General features: G+C 44.1%; 1 protein-coding gene across 1 annotated transcript; it reads left to right on the top strand.

The window, feature by feature from the left end:
- Window positions 1-1,549: 1,549 nt before the first annotated feature.
- RFK (riboflavin kinase) lies at window positions 1,550-10,541 on the top strand. The gene is made up of 4 exons (XM_038527059.1): window positions 1,550-1,990; window positions 3,350-3,501; window positions 7,574-7,676; window positions 8,454-10,541. The coding sequence occupies exons 1-4, from the start codon at window positions 1,909-1,911 to the stop codon at window positions 8,582-8,584; spliced, it is 468 nt and encodes a 155-aa protein (XP_038382987.1). The 5' UTR covers window positions 1,550-1,908; the 3' UTR covers window positions 8,585-10,541.
- Window positions 10,542-16,235: the final 5,694 nt, after the last annotated feature.

A 16,235-nucleotide genomic window follows, 5' to 3' on the forward strand; every position in this document is an offset into this window, starting at 1 on the left:
GCCTGTTCTTAACCATTAACTATACATGGGCCTTTTATGTGAGATCTGCTCCCTGGGCAGCTTTCCGAGCGCTTTGTCAGGACTTGTATTGGAGTACTGACAGCATAGCACTGGAATCAGGCTTACCAGTCTGTCTCTCCCACTAGACTGAGTCTCTGAGGGCCAAGAAATTGTGTGTCACCTTTGTTGCCCCAGCTCCTTGCACTGCGCTTGGCACACACTGGGCTCTTCATTCGTTCTTTCCACAAACACTTATGGAGTGTTTGCTATGAACCATGTGCCACACTATCGTTAGGGAAATGTGACTGTCTTGCCAACGAAGACCCCTTTGGTACCAATACAGAGAGAATATAATTTTTTAAAAGATTTTATTTCTGTACTTAAGAGACGCACATGAGAGAGAGGCAGAGACATAGGCAGAGGGAGAAGCAGGCTCCCTGTGGGAAGCTGGATGCGGGACTCCATCCCAGGACCCCGGGATCACCCCCTGGGCCCAAGGCAGGTGCTCAACCCCTGAGCCACCCAGGCTACCCGAGAGAATATAATTTTAACATTGGGTAACCATTATCATAGTTACGAACAACTGCCAAACACGGACAGGGTTTCACACAGATTCACAGAGAGAAGAAAACAACAATTAAAACTTCTTTCTCAAGAGTAAGACTAGAGGGGGAGGCCCGGGTGGCTCAGCGGTTGGGCTTGGGATCCAGGATCGAGTCCCACGTCGTGCTCCCTGCGTGGAGCCTGCTTCTCCCTCTGCCCGTGTCTCTGCCTCTCTCTCTCAGTCTGTGTCTCTCATGAATAAATATTCTTAAAAAAAAACAAGACCAGAGGATGCACCTGTGACCTACCCGTATATTTCTGGTGAGCAACAAATTTCCCCTGAGCTACTTCCCGAGGTCATGTTTACAGCTCCACGGGTCAGCAGACCCACCAATGGGCAGCGCAGTAGAGAGCCCTTCTGTCGGGCTCATTGCACTGTCCAGGTGACCCCTGTCCAGGTGACGGGCTAGGCAGGCAGCCGCATCCCTCCGTACCCTCCGTACCCTCCGTAGGGAGGACTGCGTTGCTGCCAACTGGCGCCCGTGACCGGGGCTGCGGCTCCCTCGGCGCTTACACGGATTCAACTTCAGGCCACGGGCAGTTGGTTACACCCTCCACGGAGCGGCGATCTCGAGCTGGAATTCTGCGACTTAAAGGGATGTTTAAAGAACGAATGGATGACGGATGACCAGCGAGCTGGCGGTTACCAGGAAGCTAAAGAACGTCGCTGGCGTCAGGATCGCAATGAACAGGAGGAAGGGGAAAGCGGCGCTGAGGGCGGCCCGGGACGGTGCTTTCGCAGCCCCGAGGACGAGAGCGGAGCACCCCGACCCGCTTCCGCCGCTCGCCGCAGCCGAAGTGCAGGCAGGGCGGGCCGGCGGCTCCGGGGCCGGGGGCGGGGCCTCGCGGGGCGGGGGCGGGGCCTCGCGGGACCGGGGGCGGGGCCTCGCGGGGCGGGGCTACGGAGGCCGAGCCGGCTCCGAGGCGCGGCGTCCGGCCGAGGAAGTGTGCGCAGGCCTGCGGCGCTGGGCGGGCCCGGGCCCTCCCACGCTGACCCCGCGGTGCTCCCCACCCGCGCCCGCCCTCACAGCCGCCCCTCGCCGCCCTTCCCGCCGCGGAGACGCGGGCTTCTGGTCGCTGGCGGCTTCTGCGGGTCGGCGGCGTGAGGGACTCCCTGCGGCGTGTCGTCCGCGCCGCCGGCCCCTTGCGCGCCCGCGCTCCCTGCCGGCTGTCGTGGGGGGTCCGCGCCCCGGCCGAGCTCCCGCTCGCGTTGCCCCGCCGGCCGGGGAGCCCGGCACCGCTTCGACGGCGGCTTCGCCGGACCCGCGGACCGGGTCGCAGCCCGCGCCGCAAGCGCACGGCGTCATGAGGCACCTGCCGTACTTCTGCCGCGGCCAGGTGGTGCGGGGCTTCGGCCGCGGCTCCAAGCAGCTGGGCATCCCCACAGGTGAGCGCGGGAGGTCGCGGGGCCCCCCTCCCCGCCCTGGCACCCCCCACTCCCCGGGAACCCCCTCCGCCCCGGGCACCCCCCCCACTTCCCGGGCACCCCTCGCCCCCGGGCACCCCTCTCCCCGGGCACCCCCCCTCCCCCGGCACCCCCCTCCCCCGGCACCCCCCCTCGCCGGGCACCCCTCCCCTCCCTGGGCACTCCCCCTCGCCGGGCACCCCTCCCCTCCCTGGGCACCCCCCCTCGCCGGGCACCCCTCCCCTCCCTGGGCACCCCTCCCCTCCCTGGGCACCCCCCCTCGCCGGGCACCCCTCCCCTCCCTGGGCACCCCCCCTCGCCGGGCACCCCTCCCCTCCCTGGGCACCCCTCCCCTCCCTGGGCACCCCCCCTCGCCGGGCACCCCTCCCCTCCCTGGGCACCCCCCCTCGCCGGGCACCCCTCCCCTCCCTGGGCACCCCCCCTCCTCGAGCACCCCCCCTTGCCGGGCACCCCCCCACTCCCCGGGCACCCCCCGCCCGCCCCGGCTTCCGGGGTTGGGTCAGGTGAGAGCGGGGACGTCAGCCCGGGGACCTGGGGCCGCGGGCAGAGGTGACCCCTCCCTTCCGCTGGCTTCCTGCTCGGACGAGGCGGAGGACCTTTGGTCGGATGGAGGAAGCTCGTCCTTAGCCGCGGCTCGGTGCTCGGCGGGGACCGGGCTCGAGGGGTGGTGAGGACGGAAAGCCGAGCCGAGTTTGGGGGTCCCCCTCTCCCGCCTCCCTCTGCAGCGCAGCTAGAGCTGCCAGGCGTGGCACGGGTCATCCCCATCAGAAAACGTAATGTGAACCAGATTGGTTAAAATTTCCAAGCCAACTGTAAGGGTTTTTTGTTCTCTTTAAATGTCTTGTTAGCAATTGGCTGAGAATCGGGTATCCTTTTTGTTCCATCTACTTTCGTTTCGGTGGTCAGGACCTGACTGTATAATTCATCCTTAAAAGTACACACCAGGGTTGCCCCTGGTCTTTGAGCCACATCTACTTTGAAAATAAGAATCAAGAGATTCTGAATCTCCTTAAGAAAGACCAGGTCTAAAACATCCTCAGCTGTTCACGCACCTGTTTTCATCTACCTCAAGAGTGTGTTTACGTGTTTTTTTTTTTTTTTTTTTTTTGGAGGGCTTTGTAAACTTAATTGTTCTTAAGCTATCTGCATGAAGAGGGGGGAAAATATCCAAGCCAGACTATATAGAGTGGTGGGATTGATAGGCAGGCAGGGTTCCAGGAAACTTGTGTATATAATGATTTACACTGGCCTTGCATGCGATTTTTATAAATATTTGCTATGAAACTGTTAACACTCAGAATATTTATTTCTGTTGTTTAGCTAATTTTCCAGAACAAGTAGTTGATAATCTTCCAGCTGATGTATCCACTGGCATTTATTATGGTTGGGCCAGTGTTGGAAGTGGAGATGTTCATAAGATGGTGGTGAGCATAGGATGGAACCCATACTACAAGAATACAAAAAAGTCTATGGTAAGAATTCTGTTAAGCTCAGTCACTGCAAATGGGGTTAATAACTTAAGGTAATATTCAGTATTAGATGCATGTAGAATTCATCAGTGGTGGCTCAAAACATAGTCCAGATCACTAGAATTTTTGGCGGTTTTCTTGAAGGCTTTTTCAAGTGAAGTGTTGAGTTAACTGTTTGGCTGGATTAACTTTTCATCCTTTCACTTTCATTCTATTTGTGTCTTTGGATCTAAAGTGAATTTTACAAAGTAAGGTGAGTCTCTTGTAAAAGAGGTAGTATAATGGGATTGTGTTTGTTGATCATTCTGTTAATCTCTGCCTTTTCATTGGAGAATTCAGTCTATTTACATTTAAGCTAATGACTGACAAGGAGGGACTTCTGCCATTTTGCTGTTTTCTATGTGCCTCACAGCTTTTTTTGTCTGTTATTTCTTCCATCATTGCCTTTTTAATTTTTTAAAAAGATTTTATTTATTTATTCATGAGAGACAGAGAGAGAGAGAGAGAGAGGCAGAGACACAGGCAGAGAGAGAAGCAGGCTCCATGCAGGGAGCCTGACATGGGACTCGATCCTGGGACTCCAGGATCACGCCCTGGGCCAAAGGCAGTGCTAAACCCCTGAGCCATCCGGGCTGCTCGCCTTTTTAATTTTTTTTTTTTTTTTTTTTTGTAGTGACCTATTTTGATTCTCTTATTTCCTTTTGTGTACTTTCTATAGATTTGTGTGTGTGTGTGGTTACTGTGAGGAGTGTGTTTAACATCCTACAGTTATAAAATCAAATATGATTTTTGACAATTTTAATAGTACATAAAAACTCACAAACTACATCTTTATACATTGTGTGCCCAATAACATAACAGTAATGATTTTTATGTTTTGCTTTTAAATCATGTAGAAAATAAATAAAAAGTGGAGTTTTAAGCCAAAATTGGAATATTTTTATAGCTGTCCATGTGTTATATCTCTACTGGGAGATAAAAGTGAATTACTTGGGGTGCCTGAGTGGCTTAGTCAGTTAACCATCCCGACTTAATTTTGGCTCAGGGTGTGATCGAGCCCCTTAGTCAGCTCTGCTGGACACGGAGCCTACTTGATTCTCTCCCTCTCACTCTCCCTCTGTGCCTCCCTTAAAGTGAGTTACTTAACAGCATGTTTGATAAAATTGAGCTTGCTCCAGTTAATATAAAACATTCACCCTTTAATTACTTGTGTACCCTGCTAAGATAGAACTCCTTACTACACAGATGGTGCTTTCTGATAAAATTGTGAAGTGTGAAGTGCTGTTGTTTTTTTTTTTTTAACCCCCAAACTACTTTGAGGGTGTACCCTTCTGCTTGTTTCACAGTACCACTTTAGAGCCTAATCTGCTAGATGGAGCTGGATCTTGGTCAGGCCAAGTGTGACAAAAACAGAGTCGATCTAAATTTTGTCGTCTTTGAGGAATTATAGAAGTGTGTCACAGTTGGAAGACCATAGAGCTGAGTGCTGGTACAACACTAGAAATGGCCAAGAATTGCTTAACACTGCTCAGTATTTCTTATGTTTGAGTATTAAGGATGTACGATTATTTGGAGTAGACAAGGAAAAGAACTAATGAAAGAACACAAAATAGTTTTCTGTAGATGGGGAGGAAGGAATTGAAGAGGAGGGAAGGCCATTCCATGACAAATTTCAGATAACAGGACTGTTACTGTTGTAAACCAGTGAAGGAATGCCTTGGAAGTCCTTCCAGAGCTAGAGGAATCTCAATTTTTCATTGGTAGGAGGTTCATACTTTTCAGGTTTTCTTTCTCCTTTTCTTGCCAATACCATTCATCTATGATGTGCCTGGTTGCCTGGTTAGGTGTTTTCCCCCCTTTAAAAAAACATTGGATTGGGTGTCTTAATTAACTTAAAAGAAGTTCTTAATATGTTCTAGATCCCATTCTTCTGTTGGAATATGTATTGCACAAGTATCGTCACCTGCTGTGTTGTCCTTTTTTTTTTTTTCTTTTGTAAGATTTTATTTATTTCTTCATGAGAGACACAGAGAGAGAGGGGCAGAGGGAGAAGCAGGTTCCCTGTGGGGAGCCTGATGTGGGTGGGACTCGATCCCAGGACCCTGGGATCACGACTTGAGCCAAAGGCAGACGTCCAATCACTGAGCCACCCAGGTGCCCCGGTTTTGTTTTGTTTTTTTATTTTATTTTATTTTATTTTTTATTTTTTATTTTTTTTCTTTTTGTTTTTTATTTTAAATGGAAATTTTATTTGTGTCTTTCGAAGAACAGAAGTTCGTAATGCCAATATATCCAATCCATCATTTCTCTTTTATGGTTAGTGCCTTTTATAACCTATTTAAGAAATCTTTGTCTACTCATAAAGATACTCATCTTTGTTTTCTCCTAAAAACTTAACTGTCAATAAACTTTCCTCATCAAATTGATTTTTGAGTATGGTGCAAGGTGTAAAGGTCAAAATTAATTTTTTCCCACATGGTTATGGGCTTAGCCCATTTATTGAAATATTATTCTTTCATGACAGCACTGTATTGTCATCTTGGTCATAAATCCTGTGACTTTCTAAGTGTGAGAGTCCAAAATGTGCTCATACAGATTTGGTCTCCTAGTCTGTCTTTGGGCCATTGTCTTTATTTTCATAGCTTTTATAGTAGATCTTGGTATCTGTGTAAGTGCTCTACTTTTATTTTCAAGATTTTGAGGGGATAATTTCAACCTTCCACATTATGAATTTTAGAATCACTTGACAGTTCCATTGTTTAAAAAAAAAGGTAGGATTTTGACAAGGGTGGCTTGGAATATATAGATCAATTTAGGGAGAGTAGACCTCTTTACCATTTTTCTCGGTAATGTTTTATAATGATCAGTTTTAAATATCACTTCATCTTAGATTTTCTTAAATCATCCACAAAATATGCCTCTCTAAGTTTCATGTTTCTGGATTGTTCAAACTTGTTAATCTCCAGTGCCACCATCCTGGTCCAGTCTCAACCATCTTCCGTCTTTGTTCTCTTAATTGGCTTTCCTGTTTGTGGACTTAGGTTTCTGTATGAGAATCTACTAATATTCTGATTGCAGAACATCTTCTACCTCCTCCACCAATTTGCTTCAACATGTCCTGTACTCATTTGTCAGCCTTGTTCCTTGGTCAGGATCCTACGTTGGCTCTTCTGCCCCCATTCAGTCTTCAGCTCTGCCTGACTCTCAGAGGTTTCTATAATGTGGTGTGTGTCAGAGACATATGGATCCTGGTTAACCTTAGAAATGGTTCTTTCAGGGATCCCTGGGTAGCCCAGCGGTTTAGCGCCTGCCTTTGGTCCAGGGCGTGATCCTGGAGTCCCGGGATCGAGTCCCACGTCGGGCTCCCTGCATGGAGCCTGCTTCTCCCTCTGCCTGTGTCTCTGCCTCTCTCTCTCTCTCTCTCTCTCTCTCTCTGTGTCTCTCATGAATAAATAAATAAAATCTTTAAAAAAAAAAAAAGAAAAAGAAATGGCTCTTTCAATAGGAACGTCTCTTAATGTTTTATTCCTTACTTGGTGGTGTCTTGACTCAGGTGTTTTTTGGTTTGTTTTTGTTTTGTTTTGTTTTTTCTTTTGCCTTGATGAGACTTATTCTGCATGTTCGTTTAAGTATTTTATCTTTAAGTAATCTCTGCACCCAGTTGAAAGAACACAAAATAGTTTCTGTAGATGGGGAGGAACTCACACTGTGAGTTCAGTGTGGTCCTTGAACTCACAACCCTGAGATTAAGATTCATGCTCCACTGACTGAGCCAGCCAGGTGCCCCTGCATGCTAGTTTTTTTGTTTTTGCTTTTAATAAATGGCAAATCATACCAGATTTGTGGCGTAACATCTGCTTTACTCAGTTAAATGTTTACATGTAAGATCGGGCAGGAGCAGGACTGATGAAAGAATTAAGGAAAAACTGTACTTAGATTTTCACCGGTCTTTTAAATTTAGTAAGGGTTGATTGTTTTATTTAAATTAGCCCTGCCATAAATATGGAGATATATTTCAAATTTCAGGTATTTTGTAATCTGATGGAAATCTTTTTTTAACATTTCTTAATTCTAGGAAACCCATATCATACATACGTTCAAAGAAGACTTTTATGGGGAAATCCTCAATGTAGCCATTGTTGGCTACCTCAGACCAGAAAAGAACTTTGATTCTTTAGGTAAGTTCTGTTTAGGTCTTCCTTGAGTATTACTTCAGCTACTTCTGCTGCTTCTCCTAGTAACAACATGGCAGGAGAGAGAATAGTTGAGCATTTACTATGTGCCAGGCACTGTTTTAGGTGCCTTACGTGCATGAAGTCCTTTCACCCCCACCGAAACGTATGAGGAATTATTCTATATCACAGATGAGGAAATTGGCAGAGAGGGGTTAAGTAATTTGCCCAGCATCATATCAGTTTGTGATGGAGCCTAGGTTCAAACCCAGCAGATTGGCTGCTTCTCTCCCTCCCAACAGTGTGAAGTTAGTGAAATTTCTATTTCCTTTTTATATGTTAAGGAATAAGCGAGAATGAATGCCCAGATGAATAATGGATGCTTTGCAATGCTTGAAGTGTAAGAAACTAAATCAATACTTGAAACTAATGGTATCAAGTATGTTAGTATAGTGTGGTGGTTTTAATTCTACTGTAGGGTTTACTTGATAAATGTGAGTACCAAAGAGGCTTGATCGTGAGTATTTCTTCATTTGTTGTTTGTGATGTACCTTTGTGCTAATGTCTTTCTCTAAGAAATTGCGAGATTTCTTAGGGACATCTTAAGTGTACCATTGACTTTTACTACAGTCTGGAAGAAGAGATGGAACAGATTTTATTGGGGATCTGCCCTGTGCTAGAGATGTTGCCAGCCATTGGGTTTTTAGGAGAGTCCGAACAAAGGAATAGTAAGTGTATATAGCAGTGGCTTTTCATCATGTACCTGCTCTGTTCTCTCTGCAGAGTCCCTTATTTCAGCAATTCAAGGTGATATTGAGGAAGCTAAGAAACGACTAGATTTGCCAGAACATTTGAAATTCAAAGAAGACAATTTCTTCCAGGTTCCCAAAAACAAAATATTGAACGGCCACTGATAAAGACAGATCATTCTTATTTATTCATTCACTGTTTTCTAGTATTTTACTGCTCATAACTCCTCAGTTGTTAAATTTTGAAAATCAAACATTTTCCTACAGCTGCGAATTAGTTTAAACAGTATAATGTCTATCACATTATGTTTCAACCATTCAAATTAAACTCATCATGCTATATAGTACTAAGTGATTCATTTTAAAAATCAAGATTCTTTTTTATGTAATATGTTGATTAGGATGTACCACTAGAAAGGTCTTAAGTGTCTTATAATGGAAATGAAATGTATATAAGTATGGGTAAAAAGGTAGTTCACTAGATTTGAGATGAGAACTAATAATTCTCATGGTACATCGTAGCATGTATGTACTTGTATAGTGTGTCATGCTGAATGGAGGAGGCATATAAAAGTAAATATATTCAACGAAGGTTTGAGAGTTGATTATAAACCTAAGGGGAAAAAATCTAGACTTTATATTTTTGATATTTTGTGCATTAATATATTATCACAAAAGTAGATGTGTGAAGTTTTTCGTATGAAATTTCATAGTAGTTTGTCGTTTTCTTTGAAGTCAAATCATTGCACTGTGTTTTTTCTTTTCTTTCTTTTTTTACAGGTGTCTCAGTTCTAATTGGTCTAGATTCCTTCTCTTTGTCATTTTTTTGTTTACCTCCTGAAGTAGTGAAATGAGTGTTTTTCTAATTTCTAGGTCTCATTTTTGTGTTGGATAACACTTCTCCTTTTTAAGAGTAGATGTTCAACATTACTCTTGACTTTGGTTCTTTTTTCCTTGAAACCATTGTCCATGTCAGCTTTTTTTCTTTCTCATTTACAATTGTTCACTTAGACAAAAGATTGCATCTATATCTATCATTCCATCCCTTCACTGTATAAAGTGATTAAGTGCATATCCATATTGCATTTTAGGAAAAATATCACCAAAACTTCATCTTTAGGTTTCCTCAAGTTGAACACACAGCAGTTCATTTGTATATACCAGCTTCTTAACATGAAACATTTGTTTTCCCCCTAAGGAACCCATTTAAGAGCCAATTAAATTATGAAAGTTATTTATTTTTAATGTAATTATATATTCCTGAGCAAGTGTAAACTGTTGTAGCTGTGTACGCACAATGTAATTTAATGCTAAACAGTGCTTATAGCTTGGGGGAAAGGCATAAGTAATAAAGTTTTAGTTAAATAATCCTCATACTATGCATTTTTTTTTTCTCCTAAGAAGTAATTCTTGGCTACTTGAGACTCTTATTTATATTGGTGGAAAGTTGAAATCTTTAGATATTTAAGAAATTAAGATTACAGATTGTTTGGGCCCCCTGAAAGAATATATTGCATTATTGTTCACTTAAGCACCAGATTTGGTGTGGGGGAAAAGGAGCAGAAGTATAGAGAAGGTAATTTTAAAGGTAACTTATTATAAATCATTTTCCCAAATCTGCATATATAAAGGATTTTAACAAAAATACAAAGTATTTAGAAAAACACCTAAAACATCTGGAGAAAGGGGAAGCATGGATAAATTTAGTTGGATTGTGTTTTACTTTTTGGTATATGAATTTATGGCAAACAATGTATGTGTCTTTCTTTTATAAAAATACTTAGAAATGTAATTTAATGTTAGAGATCCTATACTTGAAAGAAGCCTCAATTATTAGTGGCTTTATAAAGCAAAGATAAAAACAGTCAAGGAAAGTGTAAAAACAGATTTGTATTTGTTTGCATAGCCTGCTGCTAATTATGTCCTCATTAAGTGTGTGAAGTCTTTGATATTGTCACCTTACAATTTGAAAATTGTATATTGTGAGGTTTAAGAGTTGGTTAATAGTGTCTACACTTCCCAAAGTTTTATATTAAGTATGTAATATAAGAAATTATAGTAGTACAATTTTTGATTAACCTGATTTCAGGCCTTGAAATAAATCTTATGTAAGTGATGTTTCTTTCCCTGTGTCAGTTTGAATCCTTTGCCTTGTCTGTATATAGGTTCCTCATTTGTTGGCTGTCACTTGACGATGACAAGTGGCTTGAATGGTGAGTTGCAGGTGGCAGCTGGAGGGAGAACCTGACATGCAGTGGTAGTTCTACAGCCAAGGGCCTTGCTTTGACAAGTCCCTGTTTATGCCTGCAGCACAAGTTTATTTGGAGAGCATTGTTTTTGTTTTTTTAATATTTTATTTATTTATTTACTTATTTAGAGAGCACAGGCTGGGGGAGGGGCAAAAAGAGAAAATCTCAGGCCGACTCCCACACTGATCCTGGACTTGATCCAGGGCTTGATCCCACGACCTTGATCATGACCTGAGCTGAAATCAAGAGTCAGATGCTTAACCAGCTGAGCCACCCAGGGCTCCTAGAAAGCATTCTTTTCATGGAGTGTCAATTCTCAAAAGCCTACTTTCTGGAGGTGAGGGTCCCCATTATATTTTAGTCGTAAGAGCCAGAGCAGTATGAGTAGTCTGAGTTCTCTTCCCTAACTCCTTTTTCAAAACAGGGTTCTTCAGTCTTCATGACTAGCAGTCACTTGGAACTCCTGCTTGTGTCTCATGTTTGCAGGGACATACGGGTGTGCTTTCAACACTCCAGCACTCTCAACAAGGGGGGTTTACACGTTTGCAGCTGAGGCTGCTCTTCTAACAGTTGTGATGCAATCAGGGAGACGTAAGCCGGGAGCTTCCTTGGAATTTACCAGCACAGTTTTGCCTTCCTGGTAAAAGTGCCAGCCTTTTCTGCCCACACCCCCCACCCTGACTTGGGAAGTGGATGTGAGGCTGACCAAGGAGATCCAACCGGACCTTCAGAGACTGAGCTGGGAAGTAAATGTGCCCTGTAGAGAGATGCCATCAGAAGTGAGAGGAGAAACAAATTCTAGAACAAACTGCAAAGATGACACACCGGGATTATCAGAATTTGAAATGACTTTAATATGTGTAAGAAGTGAGTGTTAAAAACAGTAAAATAAGAGTCTATAAAAATTGGGCAGAGGTGTGGTAGGTGGGGGATGGGAGAAACATAAAGAGGACTAAAGTACAAACTTTTAAGTTGTAAAATAAATCATAGATGAAAAGTAGAGCACAAGGAGTGTAAATGTATGCTGACAGATGGTGACTACATTTGTTGTGAGCACTAGTAACTTGCAAAATTGTTGAATCGATATGTTGCACACCTGAAATGAATATAATCCTGTATATTAATTATATTTAAATTTAAAAAATATTATAGCTTTATTAGGGTATAATTGATATAATAAACTGCACTTATTTAAATTGTGCAACTTGACAAGTTGATACATGGATACATGCCTATAAAATCAAGGTCGGGATAATATCACACACACACACACACACACCCCAACTGGGGAGGGTAAGCATGAATTTAAAGTGGTACTGGTATCTTCAAATCTGGAATGTCCGGTGAATTTAAATGTTTACTGTTTTAGTTGGAGGTGTAGATAATGACACGATGGCCGACACTGGATGGGATGTTAATTTTTTTCTGCGCCCCCCCCCCCAACTCCTTGATTTCATATGTTGGAAGTCTTAACACCCAAGTATTAGCAGATGGGACCTCCGGTGGGGGGTGGAGCTGTCATGATTCAGGTTGCCCTTATAAAAGGTGACCCCAGAGAACTTGGGTTCTTCTACCCCGTGAGGATACAAGAAGTCAGCAGTCTGCAACCCAGGAAGCATCTCACCAGAACTTGATGTGCTGGCTTGGCCTTTCAGCTTCCAGAACTGTGAGGAGTAAGCTGCTGTCCTCTATAAGTCACCCATTAGGTAGTTTTTTGTTATAACAGCCTGAACAGAGGAACCTTGATGGAAGCTTAACATCGATGGCCTTCTCTTTCTCTGCTCTCCTCTGCTTTCTTCCCTGTCTTCCTCCCCTCCCCTCCTTTATCTCCCCCTCCATTTTCTCTAATGGAAACAGGTGTGAGCCACTAGGTTGAGAGTGAAGAAGGTACGAAGGCATCATCTATAAAATATTTGTATTTTTTTGCTTTGGAACTAGATTTGAGATGGCAAATTGCCTTCCTCCAGGAGGCAAGTCTTAATCGAGTGTGTTACAATCAATGCTCTAAACCAGTACTAGCTAGTTTCCTGGGTTACCCAGGACAGGGGGGAGCAGAGCTGCTGAAGGGTGTGGGAAAGAGGTGGGTGCCAGTTCTTGCGCAGGGTCTCCAGTGCTCACTCCTACTGTCTGTAGTAGAGCCTCCTCTTTGGAAGCACTTAGGTGGTGGGCAAGCGTGGCCAAAAGGCAGATAGAAAAGGCAAAAGTACCCATAAATTGCCCAAGTCTGGATTTTTTGAAACTCAAACCTGAAAGTTTAATTTTTTTATGTTTCTTTGCATTTCGGCCAGGGCCTCCTGGGACAGTAGAAGCCTGGGTTGCATTTGAACAGGCAAGGATAATGAAATGAATAAAAGAATCTTCCTATTCTTTCTCATGCTCTTGTCCAGTGAGTCTGTCATAGAGTTGAATTCTCCTAAGTGAAATCCAAATGTAACTGCATTGTATGATCCTCCGTATTTCCCACAGCAGACCTAAGCCTCCTATGTTACCGCTTAGGGATCTAACTCCGAACCAGGGCCAAAACACACAGGTGGTTTATGGAGGACAGTGCCACTGCTGCTGAGCAAGTATGCCCCAACTTCTCACCAAGCCCCCGCAGAGACACATTTTCAGCATAGCTGGCCCTGTTGTCCCAAAACTAATCTTTGGATGATTTTTTTTTTTTGACAAAATTTTTTAAAGTTTAATCTCTATACATGGGGTGCCTGGGTGGCTCAGCCAAGTAAACTCTACACCCAGTAAAGTGGTCCCAACACCCTGAGATGGAGTTGCGCGCTCTTCCTACAGCCAGCCCGGCCCCCAGGTTTTCTATGATTAACATCTGATTGGCCGAGCTTCGGTCATGTGCCTATGTGTTAGCAGCAAGGGGTGGGCTGGGAAACCGAGTACCCATTTCAGCTTCTGTAGAGAGAGAGAGAGACTCTCATCCACCAAGACTTATGCAGTAGGAAATAAACTTAACAAGGTGATCTAATACTGGACTCTAAGAAAAAATAAGTCTTCACTTGAATTATGTAACTCTGAAGGAGATGATTTGAGTACCTGCTGTCCATCTGCTCTTGCATCCATTCCCAAAGCATTCCTTACATTAAGTTGGCATGTTCCAGAGAGACTCATAAGACCTTTTCCTTTTTTTTTTTTAAGATTTTATTTATATAGAAAGAGACCAGGGGGAGGGGCAGAGGGAGAGAGAGAGACTGAGCACGAGGCCCAATGGGGGGGGGGGGGGGCTTGATTCCATGACCCTGAGATCATGATTTGAGCTGAAATCAGAGTTGGATACCTAACTGCGCCACCCAGGTGCCACTAGAACCTTTTGTTTTATCTAAAGAAAAAATATATATATACTCCATAGTGTTTCCCTTTTTATTTTGATTTGCAGGGAGCACAGGGCCACTGTTCAATCTCAGTAGCAATAATCATACAGAGCTCTGATTTTCAAAGTATGGGTGGAAGAGCCCTAGAGCTTCCTGGAGGGCACCACAGGCTGGGCAAACCAGAGGGTCTCCGCCCTGCGCCAAGCTGCTTTAGGGTAGTACTCTAACCTTTACATCTGTGGTTTCTACTGAAGACTACATTTGATTAAAGGCTTCCGTTGCTAAGAGATACTTAAACTTCTACTCGGATGGATCCACCCACATCCCTCCTCCTCCCTCAAGGCTCATTCCATGTCAACAATTTCATTTTGTACACATACTAGATGACACTGGTAAGCACTCCTCTGGAAGCAGGTGGATATAAGTCCCTGGTGTGGCTGCTGCTTGGGTTTCTGTAAACAAATACCTGCTGCTAACTGAATCACTCCTGGGACGTCCAAGTTCATCTCAGGGTCCCTTCAGGCTTCTGAGAATTCAAAACATTTTCTCCGGCTGCCCAGAGCCTTGTTTTGCTTGCAGATTTGCTGGAATTTCAAGCTTATTAAAGGCCCCCTAACCAGTAGGAAATTTCTGTCAAATGGAGTTTTTTGTTTTGTTTTCAAATCTCCCTCAAACCCGACAAAACCTAATACTAATCATCTGAGATTTCCACCATATTTCAAAACGAGAACTTTCCCCGGCCCGTAGCCTGACAAATTGGACCCATTCTCTACTGTTTCTCATTGAATTCGTTTGAGTACTTCTTTCGATGTTTTAGAAGATGGAAGCAAGTGTTATCTTGGATTCCCTGCTCTTTATGAAAGTTTCTTCATTCCTTCTTATAGTCTTGCAAAAGAATGGATAATATGAAATATCTGTTACTGCCATGTTCACTACACTATGGATATCATGGTTTTTGTAAGAGTTTCAAATGTGAAACATAAGTAGGTGCACAGTGAACATTTAAAAGAACAGGTCCCCATGTTTCACCATAGAGTCAAGATGTGAGTGGCTCAGTTCCATCTACTGACCAGAAGTAAACTTTAGCTGTTGTAGCAACAGGAGCTCCAAAGTGCTTTTCCTTATATGACTCCATGGCTCTTCATGATAAATCTGGGCTGTCTGGCTAGAGATTATTGTCACCCCACTTCAGATGAAGAAATGGAAAGATAAACTCAGTCCAAATCAAACTGTAGGAAGAAAGTTTCAGACACGTGAATGTTGAAGCCCAACCTATTTCAAGAGGGAAACAGTTTTCGCCGACTGAGTCTTAGTTGCCTGGCCCTACAGGAGTTGTGTACAGGGGACCCTGGGAGCTGGGAATGATCTCCGGGTCCACTGGCTCAATGGTGTTGGCACAAAATGGCAGCCTACTCTTTGCTTAGCCCTTGATTCTGCAGGTGAAATTGCTTCAGGCACAGGATAGAGTTAGCAAAGCTGAGATCAGACTTTTAGTTGAGACAGCAAAAAGGCAGAAAATTCATAAACACTTAAGCATTAGTCAAATTGATGCATTGTGGACAGGAGCACGGTCTCAGTCTGGAAGAATAGGGATGTGCCAAGGATCCAGGTCATAGACCACACTGGGAGAGTCCGCTAATGTCAGGGGAGAGTACCCAGACTTCGGCCCTCAGTCCCTCTGGCAAATTCCTTGGGCTTCCTGTTGCTATTTCATTGACATCCATCTTTCGTTCCCCATAGAATTCCATCGTACATAGACACCCCAGCCAGCTCATGTTCCCTCATAAACCCCAACTCTGATTCTTCCAGATTCTAAGCCTTGGCTCAATCTCTTTCCATTTTCTCCACTTACCTGTAGCCCACCCATCTGTGAGAGCATGTGACTATGGAACTTTTCTTTATACTTTTGGCCATCAAGAGTAAAATCTTTAATAGGTGATGCTAACTCTATTTTTCAATTCTAGGTCCTAGAAAATCCAGGTCATGCTGAGAGAATGCAAGAAACCCGTTCTGTCCATCACCGTCTTGCCTTTAGAAGAGTGGAGTTAGGAAGGGAAAGAAAGCTCTTTTGGAAATGATATCAGTAGCTCTGTTTGTACCCCTTTCAGTTAGCAGAGAACTTGTGTTTCCTAGGTTGGGAGGTAGGATACAAAGATGGTATGAGGATCTGTGGCTAGATTGGCTGTTGACAACAGAGCAGAGAGAGGACATGGTGCTTGTACTCTCAAAAAAAGGGGTGAGGAAAGAAAG

Source organism: Canis lupus, chromosome 1 (assembly GCF_011100685.1).
Source record: "Canis lupus familiaris isolate Mischka breed German Shepherd chromosome 1, alternate assembly UU_Cfam_GSD_1.0, whole genome shotgun sequence".
Lineage (NCBI taxonomy): Eukaryota > Metazoa > Chordata > Mammalia > Carnivora > Canidae > Canis > Canis lupus.

Excerpts from the sequence above, each read along its gene's own strand:
- RFK (XM_038527059.1), top strand. The coding sequence starts at position 1,909 with ATGAGGCACCTGCCGTACTTCTGCCGCGGCCAGGTGGTGCGGGGCTTC. Across the intron at positions 3,502-7,573 it reads AGAATACAAAAAAGTCTATG|GAAACCCATATCATACATAC; the intron begins GTAAGAATTCTG and ends TCTTAATTCTAG. Across the intron at positions 7,677-8,453 it reads AAAGAACTTTGATTCTTTAG|AGTCCCTTATTTCAGCAATT; the intron begins GTAAGTTCTGTT and ends TTCTCTCTGCAG.